Source organism: Falco biarmicus, chromosome 5 (assembly GCF_023638135.1).
Source record: "Falco biarmicus isolate bFalBia1 chromosome 5, bFalBia1.pri, whole genome shotgun sequence".
Classification (NCBI taxonomy): domain Eukaryota; kingdom Metazoa; phylum Chordata; class Aves; order Falconiformes; family Falconidae; genus Falco; species Falco biarmicus.
The window spans coordinates 60,074,200-60,101,511 of NC_079292.1; the positions used below are offsets into that span (position 1 = coordinate 60,074,200).

Genomic DNA, 27,312 nt, shown 5'->3' on the forward strand with positions numbered 1-27,312 from the left:
TGAAGTTTGTGCAACAACCAGCACACGTGTGCATTGGACCCAATAAAACATATCCTGTTTTTTGAAACATGGAGGATTATTTTCCTGAAAATTTCATCTTTAAAATTTGGTTATCTTTTCAAAGTATTCAGTGTCTCTTTTTTCCCCACTGACTGCATGAACGGCCAATGTTTAAAAGAAAACAAGAGTCAGAGAGAATCAGTTTCATCACACTTTCCGGCCTATCCTTTTCTCTGACAACTTTAATGACAGAAACCACATTCACATTCAATTTACCTGTAAATATTAAAGTGAGTTAAAAGAGGGGAAAAAAACCCCCAAACAATCCCAGAGCTATAGATCCTTGTTGGTGTACCACCTAAGGCTTAGGTCCTAAGCTGTCGTATCTATTTCTTGAAGTCCCCTATTATCCCAGGGTATTTCACTATTCCCCCACATGCTTTAAAAACAACAAACCTTCTTTCTGAAAGGATGTCTGTTGATTTAACAGATTTTCTGCTAGGCCCAGATACTGCACATAAAAATATAAAAAATGGCTACTCATTCTGCTATGCTGAGAAGTCAAATTATCTCCTGGGCATCCATGGAATGTCTGCCAGGGGTTTTTTCTCCTTAGTTATATTACTGTTATAAGGTTCTGCTGATTGGGGTATCACAACTCAGTAACAGTACTGCTGCGTACAGTAAAGGGTTTGCGTTTTCCAGCCTTCCTTCTACACCCAGCAAATATGCAAGGAAAGCATTTTTTTAAATTAATCACACTGTATCAACGAAAGCTCACAGATCATGTTTGGAATACAATATTGTGTCCCCAAGTGAGTAAAGACTTTAATGAATATGGAAGAGTTGAACCTTGCCTAATCTCTATCCCTGCAATCTTCTTGGTGTGGGATGATCTACTCAGATTTTCCAATTATGTTGAAGATTGCTGGAGATCTAGATTCTGGTCCAAACATCCTGTCCGTACTTGGATGAGTTATTTAGTCCTCAGTACATTTTTGCTCCTCATCTGTAGAAGAGCTCTGCCTTGCTTCCCAAGGGGACTGTCAGGAAAGGCTCATAGAATAAAGATCATGTGTTCAGACTCCATTCTACCGGGTGTCACACCAAGGAGCTATGATAACAGTATCTAAGCAGATAAGACTAGCTAAGATAAGAGCTGGGGCTGCCCAGTCACTCCAGGCAGTGCATTATCTACACTGCAGAGAGCTGTATGCTATGCATGTGCAGTACAAGTGATCTGTTTGCTATTCAGTGCTAAGCTCCAAGTAGTGTTGGCCTAATTAAGTATCTGTGCTATAAAGTCTACACGTGCACCAGCATGCTTTGAGCTCATTCCCCCCCTTGCAGAAAGGGCTACAAGCTAGACTAACCATTCCTCTGAGAAGCTGCTCATGCCCTTCCCACAGGGCCCTTACAGTTGTCACTCCTCGCATCTTCTGCATCATCAAGCTCACCATGACTGCCCATGAAGTAACTAGTGATGCTGAACTGGGGTTTGGTTTTCAACTCCTGACCTAACTTCCTGTTCATATTACCATCAGGGACATCACTGTCAGGGCTGCTGAAGGAAGCACGCTCAGCCTCTCAAAAAACACTTCAGCTCACCTGTCAGTGACCCTCATCAATGTTAGCAAACGTCGCACTAATTGACCCAATGCTGGGGGCAGACAGGGCCTGCCTCATCTTCTGAAGGCTAAAGAAAATTCACCATGACTTTGGTTCTCGGGAAGAAAAAGAGAATTTGGCATTCTAAATGTAGAAAATGTTCTTTCAAAACAAATAGATCAATACCTTAAGCATTATTTTTGGATACACAAAATATCCTGGAAGTGCTATTAGAGCAGTCAGAAGAAAACTAACCATAAAGCTATCCTCTTGCCTAACTGCTTCCCTTGGAGTCCTCCTGTCGCCACAAATGTGTATTTTCAGAAGCATAATGACAGGGAACAACGTATTAGCAAGCATCACATGGTGGTGTCTGCTAGTACGGCTACATTTCCAGCTGTGTCAGCATTCCCCTTAGTAGCCCCCATACCACCTCACAAATGCACATGCAAATCCTGTGCTGGTTCTTGCTGCATGATTAACTTCACCCTGTGATACAACGTTCCTCCCTCTATCCCTCTATCACACTAGATACCAAGGTTTGGAGTCATCTTGCCTAACCTTCAGCCACCTAAAATTTAGGTACTTCATATGAATTAGGCATCCTCTCTAGACAAATGCCAAGAACGGGTACCTCCAGAACAACTCAGTCCATCCTAAAATAGCTGTCTACAGCTTGTGGGCTGAATTACACTTCAGTGGTTACTGTCTCTCTCCACTGACAATCAAGAGAGCAGGAAAGACTCAACACCTCATTTCAGTCTGTCTAAAATTAAACTAAATTAATCCCACCTCACTTCTTTCCTCTTGGGACTATCACTTTTCACCCCTTAGACTCATTTTGCAGCTAAGCAACAAACCAAGGAAAGCCTCCTTGCCTCTGGCAGGCTGTGCAGAGTGCTGTCATGGTCAACCAGGACTGTTTGTGCACATGAAGTAGAAATATCTTATCTCCTTGTTTCCTTTGCAGTTTCCTGAAATAGGTTTGGGCCATTCTCAGAATGAGCTGCAGCATCACAGAACATGCAGAGGTCAGATCAGTCCTGTGTAGATTTCTGACACGTGATCTTGAAATATTCTTACGTTATTTGAGAAAGCAGGGGGGGGAGGCAAAGGTTGCTTGAAAAAGCACAAGGCCTTTTCAAACAACAAACCTGAATGCTAGAAAGCCTGGCACTGTTCTGTGCCTGTGGGCTGACCTTGTGCTCCAGTCCAGGCCCCAAGCTGGTTTAGTTGCGAAATTCAGCAACATACTCAGAAGAGTTAGTGAGAGCAAGAATCAGCCACAGCAAACTCCAGGGAACCCATGAAAGATATACAAAGATTGTTTGTTGTCTTTTAAGGCTCTCAATGCTTTTCACAAGCAATTCAGTACACACTGATAGACTAAATGGCTTGTTTATTTTTCATCTGCAGGTGCAGATGGATTTATAGGTGGCCAAAAAACACTGACATATTAGTTTTATCTTCAGAGTTGTTCCCATGCAGCTGTGCAAAGCCATAGGCCTCTTCAGTTTTCTTTTCAGCCGGAAGACTGAAGCTTTCATTGGGGTGAGCAAGGGAGAGATTTGCTGCGTCATTCTGAGCTCCCCCACTGTATTGAGCTGAATCCCTCTTTATACTGAAGTCTCTAAGCTCAGCAGAAGGACAGCAGGGTTTCAAAGATGACACTTGGTTTGTTTATCAAGAACTATGTCCTATGGACATTCCAGTTTTACAGAGCACTTTGAGTGTTCCAGGTTCCTTCCTGCCAAAGGTCAGAGTTAAATGTGCAAAGCAACATCTCACCAGCTCACCATCTATGTAGCAGACACAGAGGCAGTTTGACCAACACATGATTTCCCCTTTAAAATCACTCTTGCTTTTGTTGGACACGTAGCTTTCTAACAAAACACTGTGGAACTGCTCCTGAAAAAATGCAATTGTTCTCTTGTGGTCTCAGCATGAGAACACCGCACATTACTGCAGTATCTGTTGTAAACACCCTAGCCCTGTGCTGCAGAATAATCCAATGAAAACAGCCAGGACAAGCTCAGACATCTTATTTAAGGATTGACACAATGGTGTCTATTGACAGTAGAGTGGCTGCTGCTCCACTCAACGTGTTCACCTTGCCTGAGCTTGTGTTTTTTCTCCTGCCAGCAGACACATAGAAGCCTTCTCTATTCATAGCAGGGCTACTGCTGCAGGGTCCCAGGTCAGAAGTGGGAATGCTTAATGCTGTTGTGCTTCCCTGACACTGCAGCTCACTGGCTGACAATGGGGCAGGCTGCATCATTACTTAGGAGACAGGCTGGCATTAATTACTACCCTTTACCAACCGTAATTTTGGGGACTACTGTTTATTCCAGATCATCACTGGACCCTGTTCATGGTCATGTTGGACAGGAAGCACCTTGGAGCTGAGTAGGAGGGAAAGTAGAGGTTGTGGACAGACTGGGATGAAATCAGAAAAAGAAAAGTTGATGAAGCCATTGTAGCATGTGAATGTTGAGTAGTTTTGTGAAGTGGCATACACTTCCTAAGCTGGAGAGTGAAAAACGGGACAAAAACAGCAGAGTGCTGCGGCCTGATGTCAGAGACAGCCATCAAAAAAAAAAAAGAAAAAATAAAAGAAAAAAGGAGCAGCAGCATTGTCTCGCTTGTTGTCAACATAATCGGCTACCTTTTTTTTTTTTTTACAAAAACAAGTTATCAACAAATATATATATTTCCTTTTGAATCTTAAAAAGAAATTTTTAAGATTAAGGAAATTAGTAAGCCCAGCACCTCATGCCCTCTTATTCAAAGTGCAAACATTCCACTCCAGTGGAAGAGCCATGCCAGGGCAGATTTGGCTACGTGTGCGGTTTTGCGACAGCTTATGAAACAGGCTTTGCGTCTCCTCCTCCCAGCTCTGGTGCTGAGCTATAAACTGCCTTATAAAGAGAGTTACTGTTATGAGGCAGGCAAGTGACTGGTTTTTTCTGAACCTTTACTTTGTCTAATATGTTTCAGATTTCTGCAGTCTCTGCCAAGCTTTTCCATTCCCTTTCTTTTTTTCTTTTTTTCTTTTTTTTTTTTTTTAAAGACATAAACCAGTCTTATGACTGGAATGGCATAGCCAAGGAAAACAATCTACGGCTGATTTTTAGTATTACATAACAAGGGGTCAGTTTAAGAAAAAAACCAAAGTGCAAAGCAGCAGGTTGAGTGCATTTCGTGCAGCAAAAAAATGGAGCTCTGAAGACATGAACTTCTCTGAAGAGAGAAACAATGCAACTGGTGTAGGAGTTCTACCTCTTTTCATCTCTGAGTCAACATTTTACAGCTCTTCTGAGCTGATTAAATAAAAAGCTGTAGCTTTCAAACATAAAGAGTTCACTATATGAGTTTCATTTGTTCATTTGTACATGGAAAATAAAAGCCATCATTCTAACTCGTGGTCACAAAGCATGCAAGGAAAGAAGAGATGAAAGACCACTCTCCCAAAGCTGGCAAACTCCTTACCACCACCACATCTTGAATTTAATGAAAGTGCTGCATGGATAAGCTTGCATTTCTACAGTCTCACACTGTTTATGTTGAACACTAACAGGCAAACAGGACTCCAGTATCTAGAGAAGCCCATCTGGCATCTTTTACTACCAGAAATTTTAAAATTAAAGGAAGAATTCAGGTATTCAGCATTGTATGTCAGGAATGACCTCTTCCTGCTTCTTTCTCCCCTCCAGACAAAATTGCTGGTTACTTTCCAATCTGGTTGACCAATACAAAAAGTTGAGGTGCTGTTATTTTAAGTATGCAAACTCTGTTCGTTATTACATATTAATTAGAATCACTATCATTCTACAAGCCTATGTGAAACATCTGCAAGCATACCTTCATCTGCTTGACTGTGTACCGCATTGTTCCAAATGGTCCATCTTTCATGAGCTTCTTCCCGACAACTTTAGCTCGAATCACTGTCATGAGAAAGGAAAAATACAACAAATTATTAATAACTTTACACAACACGTAGGGCAGAACCTCCACTTCAAAAAAAGCCACTTGGACAAATTACTCTGTAAAATAACACAAAAATCCAGGCCAGCCCTCCCCTCAATTGATTCTAAATCTCATACACAATGAAGGCATATAAAATGGGATGCCAAAACAAGTATTTATTTAAAGGACATACAGTTCTGCCTGAAGAACAAGAACAAGCAATATTTATATCAAAATCTCGCTGAAATCTGCGAAGCAGACTATAGCTGGGATTAAGGCAGGTTAAAATCTTTGCACCAAGCCACCGGGATGATGCTTGTACTTAATGTCTTAACTCTGAACGCAGAGGATGATGTCCAACAAAATACTACTTGGAAATTGTTCTTTGGATGCCCAGTGCAGCCACAACAACACAGTACAGTGCACTGTACTGTATTTTGTATATTGAATATCCCGTATCTGGAGATTTCACTAGAGCTGCTACATTTCAGGTACTGATGAGCTCCCAAAAAAATGGCTCCCTTGAACAAATGGCTACTGTGCAAACCCAGATTGTTCAGCAACCATCAAGTTCACAGTGAAAGCTGACAGGCCAGCCAGAAGCCACCTGGAAGACTAAAGCTGGCCCATCAGACCTCACGTACACTGGACTTCATTTCTTCATGGATACTAAGGGGCAGTGTGAGTGCATGCCTGCACACAGCATCCAGCCTAACATAGATACCTTCACTGCACCACAGACACACCCAGCAATGCCAACCAACCCAAGCCATCATAAGGATTTTGAGGTCCCTCAGATGGATCTAGTAGGTAGTTTACAGTCAGTGTCTAACAAAAAGTTCTCTTACTCATCTATTTGTGGGGCATTCCACAAAATCCCCTGCTGTTCCATCAATTCTCTTTGAAAAAGTTCTGCTGTCACTTGCTCATCTCACAGGAGCAAGGCTTAGTGACAGGGCAGGCATTATCCAGCTAAACTCCACTCCCCTAGAACAATCATATCGCATCATACAAGCGCCAGATCTGGCTTAATTTTTATAAGGGTTGCAAAAGATGCAATTGGACACAACCAATCTTGGGAAGAATAAGGATCACTGTTAGAAAATCCTGTACCCCAAATGCCACTCATACAAACAACAGAACAAAAAAAAGAAAACAATGAACTGAAAATTCCCTCAATCAAGAGAATCATCAAAACTACACCATAACTGTGCAAATTTCACCTAAAATCTTATTCATCAAGCTTCTCATCACAATGGCTATGAAAATTATTCCAGCAGAATAAACCAAAGAATGTAACAAACTCATAACACGCTTGACCATGTATAGTTATACATAACCCCCCCAGAAAACCCTTTTTTGTGGAAGAGGAGGTACTAGCTACTCTTGCACAAAGCTTATAATGATAAACCATTGCAAACAATGCACCTCTGATGAATATATGGCCTGATGGTTCCAGGCTACTGAAATCTAGCAACTAAAACAGACCACATACTTCATGTCCTCTGAGCCTCTGAAGGTCCTGATCATAACTCCCCGCCCAGCACAAAGGTAGTGCTTTCACAGCAATCTTTTGCAGGATTTCATCTGTGTTCTGCTGCATGTACTGTATTAATGCATCATATAAAACAATTAATTAAAAAGCAGGAAGGCATGGAAGGGAGGCAAAAAGGTGGAAGTATTCTTTTGCAAGTGTCATGGTTTAACCCCAGCCAGCAACTAAGCACCATGCAGCTGCTTCCTCACTCAACCCCAGTGGGATGGGAAGAGAATCAGAAGGGTGAAACTAAGAAAACCTGTGGGTTGAGATAAAGACAATTTAATAGGTAAAGCAAAAGCTACCCATGCAAGGAAACCAAAATAAGCATTTCATTCACCACTTCCCATCGGCAGGCAAATGTTCAGCCATCTTCCAGGAAAGCAGGGCTCCATCATACATAATGGTTACTTGGGAAGACAAACACCATCACTCAGAGTACAACCCCCCCCTTCCTTCTTCCCCCAGCTTTTATGGCTGAGCATGACGCCATATGGCATGGAATATCCCTTTGGTCAGTTAGGGTTGGCTGTCCCAGCTGTGTCCCCTCCCAGCTTCTTGTGCACCCCACAGCCTGCTCGCTGGTGGAGTGAGGGGCAGAAAAGGCCTTGGCTCTGTGTGAGCACTGCTCAACAGTAATGAGAGCATCCCTGTGTATCAACACTCTTTTCAGCACAAATCCAAAACAAGCCCATACTAGCTACTATGGAGGAAATTAACTCTATCCCAGCCAATACCAGCAGAGCAAGCAGGAAAACCAAACAAGTTATTTGCATCACAGCACTATCTAAAAGTGGCAAAAAAGTTCAGGGATCCATTTTCCTAGGTATATGGGACATCAAACAAGCACCTTGTTGTAAACTAAACAGGCTAATAAGCAAACAGCTGTAGAAGCCCACTGGAAGAAGTGGGAAAAAGAGCAGGCTGATTTTGCTCATGACCTAGACCAAATTAATGAGTCAAAAAGCTTGTCCCACCTTTCTGAATAATCTGAAGAACAGATTCAAAGGAAGAGATAGGCATGATTATATACACCAGTTCCTGCAACTTATTCCATGAGGATGGTGTGGAATGAAGACAAATTCACTCTGCTCTGATTTATATCCTATGCTTCCAGCCAGACTTGTCAAATAAATTTTGAACTAGGTAAGACAGTCCTGCTGGCTTTGATTCAAAGGACCAACAAAACCTTCATTCATTGACTATAAAACTTCATTCTATTTTTTTTTAACTTCTATTATCCAATGGCAGTAAAAGCCGGTTTTGTTGATTCTCCTTTTTAACAAGTTGTTCAGACTTCAATTTACTCTCTTCTTCAAAATTTAGTACCTATATTGAAGCATGTCCTTGAGGACTGCAAATATCTTAACAGAACTAGGTTCTTCCATTCGTTGCTCCCAACAACCACAATCATCACCGAAGCGAAGAAAACCAGACTGCCTAAGGGGCAATGAGAAAACACAATTTCTTCAAGGTTTTGTGAATTCCAGGGCACTTCACTAATGGTGGAGTCTACAACAGAGGGTGTCAAAAGTCTTATCTCTTCATCTATTGCATATCTGAAACACTGAAACTGAAAATCCTGGTGTTTGCCCAACATATCTGAAATCAACAATGAAATTTTATCTTATTGACAATGATAAGAAATATACTAAAAGGCAGTATTGCAAAATGCTAGGTTTTCAAACCAGAACACAGTTAGCATAAAAGATGACAGGCACATTCCCAATTGCTGAAAAACACCTAAACCCCATTTTCTTCATGTACTTCAGTGCCAGTTTGGCAGCCCTTTAACTTCCAGTTAGAGTAACACATCCACTTCAGAAAGAGACCAGCTTCGATGTATGGACTAATCCACAGCTTCACCACAAGACCAAAGATTCAAAATGCACATCTACACTAGCACATAACAGCATCCCAATTGCAACTAATGCTAGCTACCCTTGCAAGCAGGTGGAAGGATCTATATTTTCATATTATTGTTCCCCAGTAAAGTCAGAGAACAACCATCCTAGCAAATTCACCTAGTAAAAGCTGTTAAAAACCTTAGTGTGGGTTATCATTTCAAGCCTTTTGTAAATGGGTCAAGTCCTCTGTATCTCAGAGAAGTTGGCTTCATCACCCAAATGGTAACTTTTCTAGGTAAGTTCCTTCCTTTACCAAAAAGGTAGGAATGAACAAAGAACCCACCCTGCCTTATTTTTCCCACATTAAAGGAAAAGTCAAGCTGTTGGCCAAGGAGCAGAAGATACTCCAACTTAAGTGTACTCCCTGTACTATGTGAGGCTAAATTCCTACTCCCTGCGGATTAGATGCACCTGGGCAACTGGCAAGAAATGCTGGATGGACAGGACGGCTCAGAGGTTGCTCTTCCATATCTGGCTTCATCACCCTAAGCCTCCTCACATGCAAGCCACTTGTAAATCTGCCCAGAACAGAGCTCCAAGCTGCAGACCTGCAGCCACTTTTCCCAGTTCCTATCTTTGCTCCTTCAAACCTCCGCTTACCAGTTATACTGCTGGACCAGTCTTCACACCTCATAGAAGCTAAAGAATATTGCTCCTAACTGAGCAGAGGCCATGCATACTCACCAGAGGAATTTTTCACCCTCTGCAAATTATCAGAAATTTGCAGAATTTCTGCTGCAATTTCAGTCCATGTTATGTTAATGAAGTCAAGTGTTTACTTCTAGCGACTCCTACTGCTCCAGCAGAATGAGGCAATAGGTGCTGTGACTGCTCCCCTGAACTCCTTCCTTCTCCCTGAAGCTCTATTACAGTCCCTGCTATTACTGATGGGAAACTTTATCCCACACAAGTGGTCACCAAAATAGCTGCATATTTTTAAACCACAATTCCTTTGAAGTACTGCCTATGAAAATACTCCAAGATGAATGTTTCTCAGTACTTTGGGGTTTCAGGTCAGGTCACTTTGTGGGACTGGAGCAGTTGGCAAGGTCTCATGAGTGATTTGTAATTATTTATGAAAAGTTAAATTAGATGAGGATATAAATTTTGATAAAGTAAGCATGGCAGCCATACCATGAATCAAAGAGGAAAAAACATGTGCTGCTTCTCAACATTTGACGTGATTTAAAAATGAGGGAGAGAACAGAAAGAAGGAAAACCAGATATTTACTTGCCATTCTAGAAAAAAAATATTACTAAAATAACGACCTGCTGTATTTGAGGATTCAAGAAATACATCTAACAATGTATCACAAATTATTAATATATTTATCTCTTTTCCCTTGCCCCTTTTTTTTTTTTTTTATGTAAACTAGCTTAGTGCTTAGGAAAACAGAAACGGCTCAGATTTGCCACAGGACTAGTATAGTGAAAGCAGCTAATGGCTCATATTCCACCAGCATCTCTAGGATAGTACAAACTGTCTGCATGCACACGTATACACATAAATACATACAAAAATCACTTGTATCTTTTCCACATGTCACTGGATGAGGTCTTCTTACAAAGGCAAACAAATCAGAATGGGCATAGGAGAAAAAGGCCCTATACACACTTTTATTTGCTCAAATGCACACATATCTAACTCAAGTACTCTTTAACTTTAGCCTTTACTCTGTGGCCATTTTCACAGGGATTCATAGGAAGACTAAGCCTAAAGGCAAGATATGAAGCCGAAGAGGACACTGGCTTTACAGCTGAGATAGCAGAAGGCATTCTTTTCACGGGATAAGGAGCAGACAAACAGGCAATGACCAATGGGAGGGCAGTGAACACGAGATTAAGACAAGCATTTGCCAAGCTGAGGAAACAACATTCTAAAAAGACTTGTAATTAAGTCATTTCATCCAGGCACATGCTAGCTTCCACGTGTGCAGCAGTAGCTCTTTTTCCCAATGGAAAAGCAAAAGGCATCACCTGTCTCCGTTCAGTCCCGCCTGTGTCCTTTATCGGGGCCAGCCACTAGATGGCGACACCATCACAAAGCTCACCTTTCCTTACCAAGAGGGCAGCGGTCCACGCACCGGCTAACCCCGCAAATCCCAGCTGTATGCCCAGCTGCGCCATGAGAACCAGATGCTTTCATACAAGAGGCCTGGTTGTCATCCATAAACAGCATTTTAAGTGGAGGCACACACCCTTCAGAGACCAGGATTTGCTCCAAACCCATTTCCCTTGAGTCCAATTATCATGAACAGCTCAGGAGAGTAACAAATGCTACACTTCTCATTATTGTTTCAAGGATTTATTTTATTGGTCTGCAATATGAGTATTTTCAAGTGAGAGGTTTGGCTGAGATGCATGCTCACTGCATTTAAGTAAGTGAAGGATGTGGAGGATTCATGTTGTTTACTAATGGAGACACAGGGGACAAGTTATTCTCCCAGTCCGCTCTTTGACATCCAAGTAGTGGCAAAATAAAATATATGGGGAGCGGCAACGTGACCAGGAGGCTGAAGAAAGTCTCCTTCTATCCTGAGGCCACTGACTATACCAGGAACCGGACAGCAAAAACCACCCCCAACTGAATGATGGAAATGCCATCTTAACACTAGGCACAAGACATGCCAGGAAGGAAGGTTGCCATTTTATTCATCCAAAGACTACACAAGGGCTCATTTCCAAGAGCAATTTACTGAGAACTTTTTACCAGCTTTACTACCAGCTCTCTCATTCAGCCTGTCTCACATCACTCAGGGCTAAGGCAGCCGGTAAGTTTAAAACTCCTGAGCATTACCTAGAACACTATTGAGGTATTCGTTTATTCTAGCACTTCTGGGGGTGTCTCCTAACATGGTCAAGGCAGGGTGCTTTCACACACAGATTTTACAGGATTGGTGCTGATGGTACAGCTAAAAAGACAGAATTGCTGTGTCTGTCTTGCTTGCTCACTCAGATGAACTGCGTTCCTTTACCCACTCCCCTGGCTTGATCCGTTAGTAATTATTACCAACACTCTTGACCTCTCTACAAACACAGGATCGTAACTACAAGCGGATCGTGTCCTTTGGACTGGAAGTCTGGCCCAGTTATATGCAGCCCCTTGGGAAGCTCAATTAAGTTTCCTGGTATAGGCCTGTACGAGCAGCAAGCGGGTGGGACTTGCTTTGGAAGGCGGAAAAAAGAAGCAGCCTCTTCCCCATTCCAACACTTCCATAGCAAAGCAGAATGGAGAGGGAAATGCTGATGTGGACTCACGAAAAGGGGAAAAAACAGATATAAGTCTCCAGTCCGTTTGATGATTTGTCTGTACTGAAAGTCACCTCCTACATAATCAAAATAGAATTATTTTACAAATTAAGAGTATTGAATTTGAAGTCTTCTTGCAAAGTGTGAGAAGGCTGGAAAAATACAATAGAGGAGCCTCCTCTTGCCTTGCTCCATCACGACCTCCAGCCAAAACCACAAAGGCAAAGCAAACCTCTTTTGCTTTGTTTTGAAAGTAGCATCACCAGAGAACCTCATCGAGAACAAAAACCAAAAAGGTAGCGAATAAAAAAAAGAGGTTCACTGCTGTCTGCCCTCCTCTCATACCCCTCACCAACAAACTAGTTTCCATTATTGGCAGTCCAGATCTTGACTTCTTGCCTTTTCAAAGCACTCTGAGGAACACTGACTGAGCAAGAGCACCTTCTTGACACCAACCACCTCTACCAGTCAGACAGCTGCCACATAAATATCACGTTGGAAAGGGCTTGTGCTTACTTCAAGTGTGCTGGAACATTGTGACTAACAATAAAAGTCTAATTAGAAACATGAAGGTAAGACACCCAGATACCTTTCCTTCCTATTTTTCTAACCAGAACTAGGACACTTACTTTTGGCCTTTGTTTTACAGATCCACAAAACTCTCCCTGTCCGTCGCACACCAAGGCTGTTTGAAGGCCACCCAAAAAAAGTAGAAGGCAATTAAATTGCTTCACGTAGGCCCAAGCTCTGTCTAAAACAACTGATCACAATTGCACTTGCTAATTAACCAGGCTTCCCACCCCTGCAGATTTCCATGCCACTGATGTTTGCACAACACGTTGTGCTGCTTGATTTCCAACACTGCAAAAAAAAAAAAGGCGTGATACAACTCTTTCTTACAAGACTATGATTGCATCAAACCTCCCATCACTTCAAGAAGTATAAACTGCTCTAGAAGGGCTTTACTTGGGAGAAAGTTAATCCTCCCCACAAGACCACAAATTAAGGATACAAGGTTGCATAAAATAAGCAGAGCTTGTCTTGGCATTTCACCTGTAGCTTATTAAATGCATACAGTTTTTCTGATGGCAGCAATGGCAAGCATTTTTCTCCCTTCCCATATGGTGCATCTCACCCTATGGAAGCCCAAGCTCCCTTTGAAATACATTAGAATTGGAGAGAAAGGAGAGGTTTCTGTTAGATAAGAAACTGGAAAATTCTTTTCCAGACACTTCATTCAGGCTCCTATATGCAATTTGGTTTAAGACTCTTCAACTGCCCAGCACTGCCTCTGCCATCTAAGCTCCTCATGTTAGCTCCCTTGCTTTCCCATCATACAGCAACAGTCTGATGGAAGGATGGAGGAAAGACTGAAAGGAAGAGGAAGAAATGCATCTAAGATGCATTTACATCCATTTACAAGTAGAATCTTTTAGATCCACACATAGATGGTATGTTTGGTGCCAATGGAAATCAGCTTCAGGAAACACCTGGTGATAAACAAAGAGAAGGTAAAGGAAGAAAAAAAAAAAAAACCAAAAAAAAAAACCAACCAGTATCTGTTGTTACCAGCTATCTTACCTACTAAACTCAGAGAAGCCAGGTAGGCCCAAGAGATTAGCTAGTACAGGCACAGAGTAAGTTGAGGCAGAGGAGTTACAAACATCGCTAAGTTAGTCTCACAGCTTGTATCAACAAAAGAGTTTAGGTTTGCTGTGGATGTAAGCAGAGAGACTGCAGATTACATGAGTGTGCCTACAGCTTTGAGAAACCTCTGGTAAAATAAAAAGAGAAACCAATGTCATTCCTGCCAACTAGCCATTTCTGTGTCTCCTTTCTGGCAGGCTTTTTTTTCTTTCCACCTGAGTATTTTTAAACTAGTCACTGAAAGCTGAATTCAGACTAGAGGTAAAAGGCAGTAGGCAAGTATGAAAGTAAAGGAAAGGAAAAGTAATGCAAGTGGAGGGAGGGGAAGGGAGTGCCTCATGAACAGAGTACAGTAGAGAGTCACCTTGCACCTCTCTCCAAGGGATGTTTTCAGCAGAGTACATTTTGCCTCATTTTGTGCCACTGACAACTGCCAAAGAACTGCTTTCAGCCAAGGTTAGCAGTGTTGGAAAGATGGTTGTCAAAACCAACACACAAAAGCACTTCCAAACACAGCTTACAACAGTGGGTAAAAATAACAAGCATATGACTCAAAGCTGGTTAGGCAATGCTTAGCTCAGAACACCTTTTCCATTTTCTTCTGATCTACATAAGATTTGTGCAATAAGATTTAACTCAGTCCTCACTTCCAGATCAAGTACTTCTAGACACAGTACCTCAGGACAAGGGGAAGCCCGGCTGAGACAGACAAGGCTATGGTTTCTCATAGCTCTTTGGAATTGTTCGAGGGAGCCACAGATCTAAGCGTTCCACTCAGAGAATATGGCAGAGCTGAAGTGAGACCAATTAGGGGCAAATGGAAACCATATGTGATTTTAATGAAACAAGGAGCTGGTGCACATGACTTACTGCTGCAGGAGCATTTACTGCCTGAAAGGAATGTGCATCTGGCATTGATCGTTTCCCAACCCATCAAGTGAACAGTAACATGGAAAGCAAATTGAAGAATATGATGAGAGATGAATTGCCTAAAGTACAGTTAGGGGAGCTGCCTCTGCAAGGAGAAAACATGTCCTTTGCTTGTGTCTTAGTGATACAGTTGCAAGTGAGGCTGACCTTCCATTTCTACAGATCATGATAATAAACAAAACGAGTGCAGGAGCGATTAAACTGGATCAAGTGGTATTTTAAAGAACCTACTACAATCACAGAAATCCCATTCTGGTTCACATGGGGCAGACTTAATCCCTCGAGGCCATGGGCACTGCTTAAAGAATAAAGAATGTCGATCCTAAGCAAGGTTAATACACAGTCCTCAAATGTGATGCTGTTGCTGCAAGTATTCAAATGACATTGCTTTTATGTGTACATCAGAACAGGTACATTGAGAAGATTTGAGCCTGAAGAGGCAGTGTAGACACACCCTCCTTTTGTTCCTTTTCTTTTTGACTGCAAATATCCCAGGAAGTTTCGGTTCTGCTGAGCAAGAGAAGTCCATAGCCTGCAAAGCTTTAGACAAGTTGCTCTATTCTGATATGGTGACTCCTTCTACAGGCTGTTGTGTTGCAGCTTGGTATCTGGTTCTCAGAACAAAACCACTATCTTACCAGGCAGCCAAAAGATTGCTCCCATGTGTCACAAGAGGAAGGGAGGAAGATGCTCTGATCCAGCACCCAACCCTATATGCAGCGAATGTCCAGGGCTTGAAGGTGGTAGATCCTACTTCGCATTTCATGTAATAGTCAGACACCTGCAAGGCCAGATACATAGAACTGGCATGTCTTTGCTCCTTAATGCTCTATTTTCTCTGTAGGATATTCAGAGTTAACAAGTGTAATAAATTCATCACTGTATTTTTCAAGGAGGCAATAGAAAATTCTTCAGCCAAATCTGCTAATTTATTAGCCTTCCTTAACCCACAGTGCAACCCGTGAACATACTGAGAGCTCACATCCAAACTGTCCAACAAGAGGAGGAAGGAGAGTCCTGCTAAAAAGAACATCTGAAAGCAGTTTTCTTCTGCACATTAGAAATAGGGCAGCTCTGACAACCCATGTAAACCTTTCAAAACAGGGAGTATCAAAAGCCACAGCCCTGGACACTCCCTGCCTCAGCAACTTCAGAGGATTGCCTTTGCTTCAGCACCTTGCCCAGCTGGGACAGGTGCCAGCACTCTATGAAGAGGCTGCACTCCACTGATCACATGGTTTACACTCGATTTTGCACGTAGGAACTAGAGAGGAAGAACTGTTTGGGAACATGTATAGATTTCAAGGGTACTGGGTGGGCCTACAAATTCCTTCCTGCATTAGAAAACTTGCATTAAACTGATAAGCTAAGCAGCTGTCCATGCCAAGGAGGTATATTTATCCAGGTCAGGCCTATATGTGCTGCTCTGCTGTTCCTATTTGCACTGGACCTGACAGGACCCAGCATTAGGCCTGCCAGACCCTGGAATTAAACCTGCATTCAAACAATTTCTCCTGTGAGAAGCCAGTACCTTTGCCCACCATTCTTGAGCCATTATAATTCAGAAGCTGACAGCCTCTGCAGACTGTCCACATGCACTGGACACCTCCATGACACAGTTCTCGTTTACCATAATGCTTAAGGAATTTACTAATTGCCCATTTTATTAATTTCTGTTTTGTAACCACAGTCATCTATACTATGTAGCTGAGCTTAGCTACGTGAAGAATTTTACCTGGGGTCTGAGCACCATGACTTGGGCATTGAATTCTGGTTCAGTGTCCATTAAAGTAAGTGGAAAACCTCCCTGAGTCCCAATTCAGCCTCATGGACCACAATTCCCACTCAGACTGCAGGTCAGTGTCAGAAGAGTATCAGGGCAAACCTCATACTGACCAATTTGCCCACCTATCTAGAACTTTCCAGGATCCCATGTAGTGCCCTGTCCTAACTGTGTTCCAACACATCATCCTTCATTTTGGACTTGCAAAGGGATATTGAAGGCCAGAAGAACTCAGTGTTGATTTTTCATGGGAAGAACACAAAAAAAAAAAAAGGAGTGTGATATGAGACATGCATGAAAGATGTAACAAGACGACCTAGAAGTTTAAGAATATCTATAAGCAACAACTCTTTACATGAGTAACATAAATACTGCACACTGTACATCCTCTGGCTCTGAAGACACAGGATTTTCCCTCTGCAATGACAGAGAGCATTGACAGAAGAAAGGGTAGGCAGACACTAGCCAGTTACCTTTGTTCTTCAATTTTCTTAGAAACTCCCTTACTGTCCTATGGACAGACTGGCCAAAGTTGTCCCATAGAAACGGAGCAGAAAGAGAAACCATTTAACCATCTTGTTCTTTTGTCACCCAAACTTGCCTCATACAAACTTTTCATCAACATCTCATGTTCATGAGCAGCCCAATATGCCACAATCAGAACAGATTTCCAGAAATTGTGTCCATTACTTGGATGCCCATATGCATCCTGGTGCTCCCAATGAAATATTAATGACATATGACTCAGCTACTGCAAGCACAGGGAACATACTGAATAGTTAACAGTATCTGTCAACCACCTACTGCTGACTTTTTTTCTTTTGCACAACAGATATTTATACAAATCCAAGACTAACCCATACTGGTTTACTCCTAGTCAGTATCGCTAATTGGTGGGTTTTATATGGAAATTCTCAAGTTGGACCAAATGAATCTGATGGATATTTACTTCAGGTGAACCTACCAGTCAGTCAGCTCACCTGTGCTACTAGAGTTTGTGAGCTTTGTAAAGTATTCTTTCCAAAAACTTTCATAAAACTTCCAGTTTGGGGGAGGTAAGCCTGCGTTCTAATACTGCTTCTTAGGTCTCCTTGTAACTTTTTAGTGAAAAACCAAAAGGTCACAAGATATGGGTGGATAGTCATTTCACAGCTGCCCTGGCACAGTGATTGCTATTGCTGAATGCTCTAAGACCCATTAACTGTTTGGGAGGCAGAAGTTCTGTGGACACTGCACTGCTGAACGTTTGCAGATAAGGGTAATCATTTCCAGGCTATACATCGAGCCTGACTAGCTCTCCTGCAACATTGCTGTAACAGGACTATTTTGGCAAAGTAATGAACCATCCTCCCAAGAGTCAGCTTTTCAGGGCTCCAGTTCAGCTCACACCTGGAACACAGGTGTAAGCATGTTTAAACATTGACAGGGAGGGAACAAACAGAAACGCAAGGGGAAATAACCTTGTCTCAGTCCACTGGCAGCAGCATAGCCACAAACTTGTTTGTTGATTAATACAGCAAACCCAAGAACCACCCATTGCCAAGGACTGAAGCAAGCGAAGGGTGTGTAGATTTGTGTTTTAAAGGGAATGCTTAGCATTCAGAAAAAGCTAACTATAAACCCCAGAGGACAAATGAACTGGAATCTCTACCAGCTTGGGAGGAAGGCAGTGTGTAATGTGATCAAAATCAACACTTCTAGAAGGGGAGGCTGTTACTGTTAAACCATCAGAGATAGGACTAGTAGAAATATTTCTGGAAATGCTTTTTTTCCTGTCAAGAAATGTGGTTTTACTTAAGTCACAAATTTCTAAGGAAACAATCAACTTCAGCAAAGTTTTTTTTTTTTCTTCTCAGAAAAAGTGAGACCTATTTTCATCCTCTGTCAGCATTTCTCTTCAACTGCACTTCAAGTCTAAAAGTTGAGGTGAAATGACACCTTTGTTCAAAATGGGCATTTTGAATTAACCCTTCAAAACATTTGACTCAGATGCATCAGAATCACTTTTCCCAGCAAATTCCATGCTGAAGACTCTGGTATTTTCATTTTCCCTCGCATTTCAGATTGAGTAAATTTCCACCATTTCAAAATTCTCTATGGGACAGAAATTACAACCCTCTCCCGCAAATTTCTAGACTCCTCTTTCACTGTATAAATCAGAGGTGACAACACAAGCTCTAATGACAGAAGCAAGACTAAATTCCATTTTTTCCCTCATTTTTCAGAAGCAGCAAGTAAATTCATACCAGTGAGAGCTGCAGGTGCTGAGAACTGGCATAATTTCAAAAAGTAAGCCATTATCCCCTATGATCGCAAAGAACATCTAAACTAAAATAAGCATTCAACATCAGAGATCAGTCATTTAGTTCACTGTGCTAGTAAAAGTCTGTCAACACTGCAGACTCTAAATGAACATAGACATACTAGTTAAAAAGTGACTTAGGATACCACAAACACACTAATTTAACCTGTTCAAGTAAAACATTGGCTTGCTGAGTACTTGTACTTTGAGACTGCAGGCAAGTCAGCAAGTCAGCTCTGTGACAAATGCCTTCCTACTCTCTTTTTCCTTTCTAGCAGTTTCCAACATTTTGAAGCAGTATTGTCTGATTGCAGGCTGTTTCCTGAAGCTACTTCCTTCAACTGCCTGCTGAACCCAGTGGGAATCTTTCCACTGATTTTAACTGGAGTGGGATCAGGCCCTCAGTAAGTAGTGGTGGAATTCCTAGACTTACAAACTGAACAGCTGTCTCTGCCTTTCCAAAAGGAGGAAAGTTATTCCTGCAGCTGTTTTCCCTTAAGTGCCATTGCTCCAAACTGTAACAGGACTGGAGGGAAGGGGAGAAGGTGGAATTTTAATAACCCATTAAAAGGAGTATGGGCCATTGCGCAGCAGCTCTTTCAGTTCTACTCCAGCAGGGTCACTGCTGCCAGGCTCAGACAGCCCTAAGGGCACGGGAAAAGTCGTCTTCTTGTTTTCACATCTCATTCACAGAATGGATAACGAAGGGGAGGGAGGAATCAGCTTTTGGGTTAATTAGCACCACGAACAGGCAGCTGCATTGTCATTAAAAGTTCAAGAAGTCATCAGGGTCATCACTGAACTGCAAGATGTACACACACGCACACGAGGCACACGTCTAAGCCTGGATTTTTTGCAGCCTTGCTCGGCTCTGATTTTCCACTACCCCAAGGGAAACACTCTTGAGTCAAGAACACTGAACTGTTGTAGCTCTGAGGAGAGAAGACAGAAGCACAAAGGCACTCCCTCTGAATAGCAGTTGTTCATCCCCTTGGAACTGCTTAATTTCACACTTAATATACCAGCTAAGAATAGTTATACCGGGGGTTTTTTTCCCCTGAGAAAAATCAGAGGTGTGGTTTATCCCTGTATAGTTTCATGTCCACTTCTAATATTCTGTAGGATAAACAGAAACTCAGTTAACAAAACCAGGCTATTGGTGCACACTGTTTCCTTCCACTAGCAAGGAAACTGAGGAAATGCAAGTACCTGTTAGCAAATCCAGAAATGAGCATTTATGAATAATGATGAAAAGACAAAACCTTAAAAATTACAAGAACTGCTATTAATAAAGTTTGGCACAGTGCTAGCCTGAGAGTCACAAGTTGGCTTAAAAACAAAACCAACAAATTATCCAACTATGCAAAACAGCCACAGATCACATTCTCATTGCCACAGTTTGCAGTGACATTTTCTGGTAAGGGATTTTGGTTCAAAGACACCAAGACAAGTGAGGATTCCCCTGCCACCTTCCAAACAGGGCAGGGAAGAAATACAGCCTTGCATAGTTGAAACATTACTGCTTCTACAGAAAGCAGACTGGCATTGCCCGGTCCTGTCAGCTGTAGCTTTGCTGCCAATATATTCTAAAACCAAAATGGGCCTGAAACCAGTATCATTATAGTAAATCTCACTAAAACGTAGTTTTCCTTTCCCAAGTGAAGGGAACACAGATCCTGCTTGGTCTTGCTATTGCTAAATTGGCAGGCAAACACGTAGCTAGCTCATGAGTGTATAGTTCCATTCAGTGCTTGGTCTTTGCCAAGGTAAATTACTCTGGAAATAAAGAAACAAAACTTATTTTTTATTATTATTTTAACCATTATATCTCTGTTGATTCCAGCATACACTGGTTGTCCACGTACCAAATTTCAGTATGTTTATGACAATACAGCTGTTGCAGCAACTCTAGTAGAGATATTTGCATGAGAAAAAAATAGGAGATATAGTCCAAAATTCAATGGGGAAACAACATGCATCAGCTTTTTCGGTTCTAACTGTCCAAGTTAGCACGACTGCTGTGAGCTCTGATGGATTTCATCAGAGAAGGAAGTCCAAGTGGGCTAAGCAGCTCCTCTTACAATACCCTCTGAATCCCACCCCTCGCATTCAGGACTCTGACTACTTTTTGGAACAAAACCTTACTTTTCTATGTTTGTCAATGGTGTAAGCTGGTGGTGTTGCCTCAAAGCACCAATACAATCATATTATCAGTAACAACTTCAGTTGGTCTTTCCTTGTTGGTCCGCATATACCTTGAGGAATACATTCTGGAAGGAACACTGCCATGTGCTGACCTTATGATGGCTTCATGAACAAACACAGAACCTGCAGAAAAATGTGAAACCCCCACCCCGCAAGGTGTGCCAAGATAATTATCACCCTAGGATCCTTTTCTGTTCGCTCTCCTGTCCTTCTGTCAAAAAGGCAGCCTAGTCAGGATGTGTGTAGGCAAATGTTGTCAAATTCAGAAGAAGGGAGCTTTGAACAGCACAAAGAACAAAATTTACGTCAATGGCTCAAGCTGCCATGCTGTATAAAAGACAAACAGGAAAACAGTTTCTGAGACGGGAGGGAAAAAAAGATGCACTGCTTTCCTTTACCCTACCTCTTCCAACAGCCATTAGTATTGGAGGAAATCGGTATGAGAGAAGGGCGTTCAGCGATCTTGTACTAACAGGAAGGAACCTATTGGCTTGAAAACTTTCCGGTACTAGTGAAAGCTTTGTTTCCCATCCAGCCAAATACACAGGTGCTGTCTGCTTCTTTCAATCTACACTATTTCAACAAATCTAAATATGTCTTTGGAACGAAGGCCAGTAAGGACCTGCTTCCCACTTTGCTTGCTGTTTTTTTCAGAAGTGTCAGTCTGTTGGAAGGGACATGTCTTGGGATAAAGCTGGCAGTGCTACTCCACTAGGCCCCTGCTAAATCAAATGACACAGAGGGATGTAGGGCTCTGTAACACAAGGATTTATTAGTTCTAGCTTTATAGTCCCATAATTATTTGGCATCAGTAGAATTCTCACAACAAAATATGACAAAATACATGATTCCCATCCTGCTGGCCTCCCAGTCAAACAGAAAAATAGCAAACCAGAATACACTGGGAAACTCATGAGATAGCTGCAATTTAGAATGCATGTGGGAGGTAGATTAGACATTCATACTGATAAGAAAAATAGACTCCAGAGTTAAAAGTAACAAATGCATTTAAAGAGTTTTGGAAGGAACTTAAAACTGAAGAGTTTGAATCAGTCTCTAACTACAAGTAATTAGGATGACAGCCATAGAAGGGGGCTATGGAAAAGTCAAACTATCCTACATCAGGCTTCTGGGAGGTATATTTTATCAGCATCAGAATTCCAGCCTAGCTGGATGATGCACATGACTCACTATCACAGGTTCTGCAGCAGGGTGCTTGTTCCAAAGTAAAAGTGTTAAAGGCAACATACTGATAAGAGTCATCAGCTATTTGCCACCAGGTCTAGTTGAGTGTCTCTCTGAATGGAGAGTATTCCATTAAAACCTTCCAGTGACAATCTGGGGTCTCTTAAAATGCCACCTAGGAGTTCTGTCTGACACTGTAGAATCCTCTGTTTCTGCGCTTCTCTGTAGAATCCTCTATTTCCGTGCTTCTCTGTAAAGCTGCAAACTTACACAGGGCGGGAAACAGGCCAGCTACTTAATTCTATTGAAAATATACTGTCTGTAAAGAAGATGGAAACAGACTTATTGAAGTCTTCTTTTTATCTTGATCCTCTAAGGATATAACCAACTAAATCCTTAATCCCCCACCCCCTTGGTAAAAAGAAAGAAAAGAAGAGGAAAAAAAAGCAAAAAAGAAAAAAGGGACAGGTGCTGCTCTTCATATTTAGAGAATTAAAACAAAGGGCTTAAGAACTCATCCTGCCCCCACACCCAGCACAATCCTTTGCATTACTGAGGCTCTTCCACAGGAACTGCTGCTCTTGTCTTCCCACGCTTCTTTGGGTTTGTGATTTTTGCCCTGCGGGATGCTAAGGGAGGGCCCTATATTTTGTGACTATTGAAGTACTGTACATGACAGTTACTTAAGTGCCCCAGGGGTCACTTTGCAATGCATTTAAGGTATTCATTATTGCCAAGTGCTATACTTTTTCATGCAGTGTGGTCTCTCAACTACTGTCTCCTGTTCCTTCTTAGACCTCTTTTCCCTACCCTACCTTCTCCCAAATAACAAAAAATGTTCAGCTCTTAGCTCTATGCTATATGTAGAATATTATTTATTGGACAAAACGGTTTACTCAGAAACAGGCCCAGGAATCCTAGTCCAGAGGCAAGTATGAGAAACAGGGAGACTTTTCATTCTTAAAGGACTCCCTCCATTTTCCCAGGGAAATTTAAAGCAGGGTACCCAGCAATGTCACGCTTCACAAGTTAAAGCTGAGGACCCAGCAACTATGCACTTCGCAAGAGCTGGTCTAAAGGCTGTTTCATACTGTCACCTCAATCGCCTTTGATCTGCAACGTGCATTTCTCTAGACCTATGAAAGGCGGGCAGGATATTTATAGCAGTGTCAGAAGAGGCAGGAAGTAGGAAACTGGGGTGGGTGGTTGGAAAGCATATAAAGGGCTTGATCAGTGGGGCCAGCCTGCAACTCCTTTCCCCAAAAGAATGTGGAGCTGAAGTAGAAGTGTCTGGGGAATAGCTGGTTTTCTACAGATATCTTCTGGCTCTCTCCTCTACCTGTTGCCTGTCCAACACCAGCGATTTCCTGTCTTTCAAAGTCAAGTGGAAGTTTTCCATTCTGTGGTTTTCCTGTCTTAGTACAAGCAAGCACATTTTTCCCCTTATGTTTTAACTGTTTGGAGACCAACACCAAAACCTGCTCACTAGCGGGAGAATTTACAGCTGATCCAAGAAATTTGAGGGCTGATTAAACATCAGAGGAGCAAGATCTTTGTTTGTTCATGTATTCACTGAGCATGAGAGACTGAACTTGTTGTCTGAACAAATGCTCCAGCGCTCTTCTACAGAAAATTAACAGACTAACACAATGCCAGCAGGCCTCCCTGCAGGCTACACTGCAATAACACCCAATGGTGAGGTAAACATGGAGAAAAGGAAACAGATGTTGAAGTCCCCATACTGTAATTACAATACAGCATGAGGGAGTTAAAATTCATGTCCTTCAGCCTAGGCCAGCAGGAGCTTGGGTCATTTTGAACATGGCCCTGTGGAACAGAAGTACTCCTGTTTCCTATGTGCTGTTGTGGGGTTATTTTTTTTTTTTTTTAAATGAACCACCAGGGAGCAAGAAGTAATAATGTGTTACTTTCATGCTGTTGCACCTGATGTAGCCATTACCACCTGTGCAACCATTGGGCAATTTATATCTGCTTTGCTGAAGCATCAATGATCATGCAGGCCAGCAGAAACCTGGGCCTTTTCATGTCAAAGTCAAGGAATTAGGAAGGGAAGAGCCCATGGGGTCCCTTTTTCATCCTTGGGCTCTTTCACACACACCTTTCTTTATCTCCCCAATAAACTAGTTCTAAGCTCTTAAGAGCCATAAGGATTACAGTGCTCTGACACTAACAACAGATGGGTAACTGAGGAAGACTGTGGATTTTTGACTGGAATGTGTATTTTTGTCCAGAATCAGTAACAAATGTGTTGAACAATGATGGCTCTGCCATTTGTATGTTCTCCTTTTATCTCCTGACTGTATTTGGTCAGGTTACTACATCACGTATATCAAAAGTACCTTTAGACAATGTTACATCTGCCTTAATTTCATTCGCTTCTGCTGTGTGATCTGTATCACTTTCCAGCTAAGCTGTATTTTCCTTATAACTCAATTGGCAAAAACAAAAGGAGCCCAAGCCCTGCACACACACCTATGCAACTTGCACTTCTTGAAGGGCTATTTGAAAGAACTTTGCATTCATCTGAATGGAGGAAGGCAACAGCTTGGCTGGAGTCCAGATAGAGTAAAGCATGTGCGCTCTGTCCATGGCCAGTCCACCCAGTCAGGCTTTTTCAAAGTCTAAGCTTTGATTGCCAGTCAGAAATGAACATGCTACAGGCTGCTAGAGACCAATCAGTAGAGCATCGATTGGTTTACATGGGTTCACCTTTATGTGTTCCCTGAAACCACAGTACCTATTCACTTTCCTGGACAGATTTGATCCACCTTAGGCATGCCCCAGTTTCAGATTGGGTGGCCTATCACATGTCACAGCTAATGATTCTTCTTAGCTTTACCAGCCTGTATCTATTTCTTCATCAGTGCTTCCATACGGAATCTCCCTTTCTCCAGTAATCTTCCTCTCTTCCTTATACTCCAAAACTAGCCTTTGAAGGGCCTTTACCGTTCCTAAAGCTCCTAAATAATTTCTCCCATTACAAGTTTCCTATTGAGCCTATTGCTGTGTGATCATCCTCTTCCCCCACCTGTTACAAAGACAGAAGTTTTCAGAGCCCACTGACACAGATTATTAGTTTCCCAGTAGCACAATCCAAGACCTTATCCCCCAGTCGACAATGGCCTCCCTGACATTCTCTGCAAGCACTGCTCTCTGCTGGTTCCTGGCACATTTCAGCCCCAGGAGAGACACCCAAATTCATCTCCTTCTTCCTAATATAATCCAGGAAGCCAGAATCCTGAGATTTTGCATCTCAGGCAAACCAAAGCTGATATTTGATGAGATTTGATGTTATTTTTTGCATATGTGTGTGTCTGCTGTTTATCTTGAGTTTTATTGCCCATATACTGTTTCTAAGGGCTGAAATTACCCTTTGGAAAGGTCTTATATAAACACTACCAGGAATCTGGACTATTCATAGTCAACATTTATTTTACCAGCATGCAACTCAAGAGACTTCTATCTTGTTTCCAAAAGACTCCCAGAATCTTTTCTAGCTGCCAGCAACATTGAATAAATAAAATAATCAGGGTTGTGTAAAACTACTTGCATTTTTATGTTATTAGACACTGTAAGTTAAACCACTAAATCTTCACTCTGGTCACTCAAGGGAACTACTTCACATAACAGTAGAAGATGAACTTTTTTTAACAACAGTTTTAAGCTCTCTAGTGTTTGTAACATTCCTCTTCGAAACCTGAAACCATGAAGTCAAATCCAATTCTGATACAAGATGGTGAAATACCACCACTGCACCTGCTTTACACAAATTATGAGGCTGGTCTAGTATTTCCTTTCCATACTGATAACTGGGCCAGATTTTAGATCTAGTATAAGAGGGTGTAAATCCATTTAATCCATCTCAGTGTCATCTACCTCAGGTCCAGCACCAGCCTAATACTTTCAAATAGCAGAAATTTGAAATTCACTAGTTAACATCCTTTTCTCAAGTTATTCCAAAGCAAATTCAGTTTAGCCCTAGTTTTAAACAAGGACTTTGCCCACTATGGGCAAATAACGTTAGCAGTAGAGTCACTGGTGGGCAGAGCACTGATAGTTGTGGCGTGCTCTTTCAGGTATCTGCTCTAAAGAAGAGCTCTGGATTTTAATAAAGCCCCAGCAGCGTGCCTCCCTCCTTCGTGCCGTGAGGCTTACCAGAGGTTGACCTTCAGCTCTGCTATTTGCAGCAAGTGTTCAGTGCCACTAAGCTGAGGAAGAGTTAAGACAGTCTTGCAACATTTCCAAATGTAGTCAGCTGCTCTGATCAACCTTGTCTCAGAGAAGTCTATGTAAGGTGTAGGTTAGCTTAAAGAACAGTAACAGTCCAATAAAGTTACACCAGTAGAATTTCAAGTGTCACATATGGAGGTTCTTCAGAGGTTTAGATGAGCCACAGTAGGCCTTTAAGTTCAATGAACTCTGCATTTGGTTAATTAATTGGCACCTGAAGGTCCAATTTTCCTCTCATCTTTTACAGAACTATCATTTCACCAGTGTCATTTAAGTTGCTACCAATGTATAACATCATGTGAAAGACAGAATCATACCCTGGAATTCCAGAGCAATAAGCAGCACATCAGAGCAAAAGCTTCTTTATCTTGAGCCGATGAAAAAAAAAAAAAAATCTCATAATTCAAAAGGAAACTCAACCACATGCACTGCAGACATTATTAGGACTGAAATTAGTCCCTCAGGTTAGCGTAGTTCAGAGCTGGCAAGCACATGCCTGGCCCTGCCTGCTAACTCAAACCAAGCTGTCCTCTCAGCTCTTATGAACTTCCAGAGAGCATCTGGTGGAAGTTTCATTTAATGACAAGACCTCCTGCCCAGACCAAACAGGCTCCTTTCTTCAGTAATGCATGCTTGGTTGGGCTACATAAGAGCACCAGGTGGTGTTGAAGCTGTGAGGAAGAAGAAATATGACCTCAGACAACACTGTTACATCAGAAAAACTAAGTTTTCATCTTAACAG

At 42.0% G+C, this 27,312-nt stretch overlaps 2 protein-coding genes across 3 annotated transcripts in view; one reads left to right on the plus strand and one right to left on the minus strand.

Moving 5' to 3' along the window:
- Window positions 1-27,312, plus strand: part of SYN3 (synapsin III) — a 201,146-nt gene that overhangs the window by 76,980 nt on the left and 96,854 nt on the right. The window lies entirely within an intron of this gene.
- The window catches only part of TIMP3 (TIMP metallopeptidase inhibitor 3), a 39,865-nt gene that overhangs the window by 6,881 nt on the left and 5,672 nt on the right, over window positions 1-27,312 (minus strand). Inside the window, exon 2 of the mRNA XM_056341794.1 lies at window positions 5,470-5,552. Within this exon, the coding sequence (XP_056197769.1) occupies window positions 5,470-5,552 (83 nt within the window). The remainder of the gene's footprint in view (window positions 1-5,469; window positions 5,553-27,312) is intronic.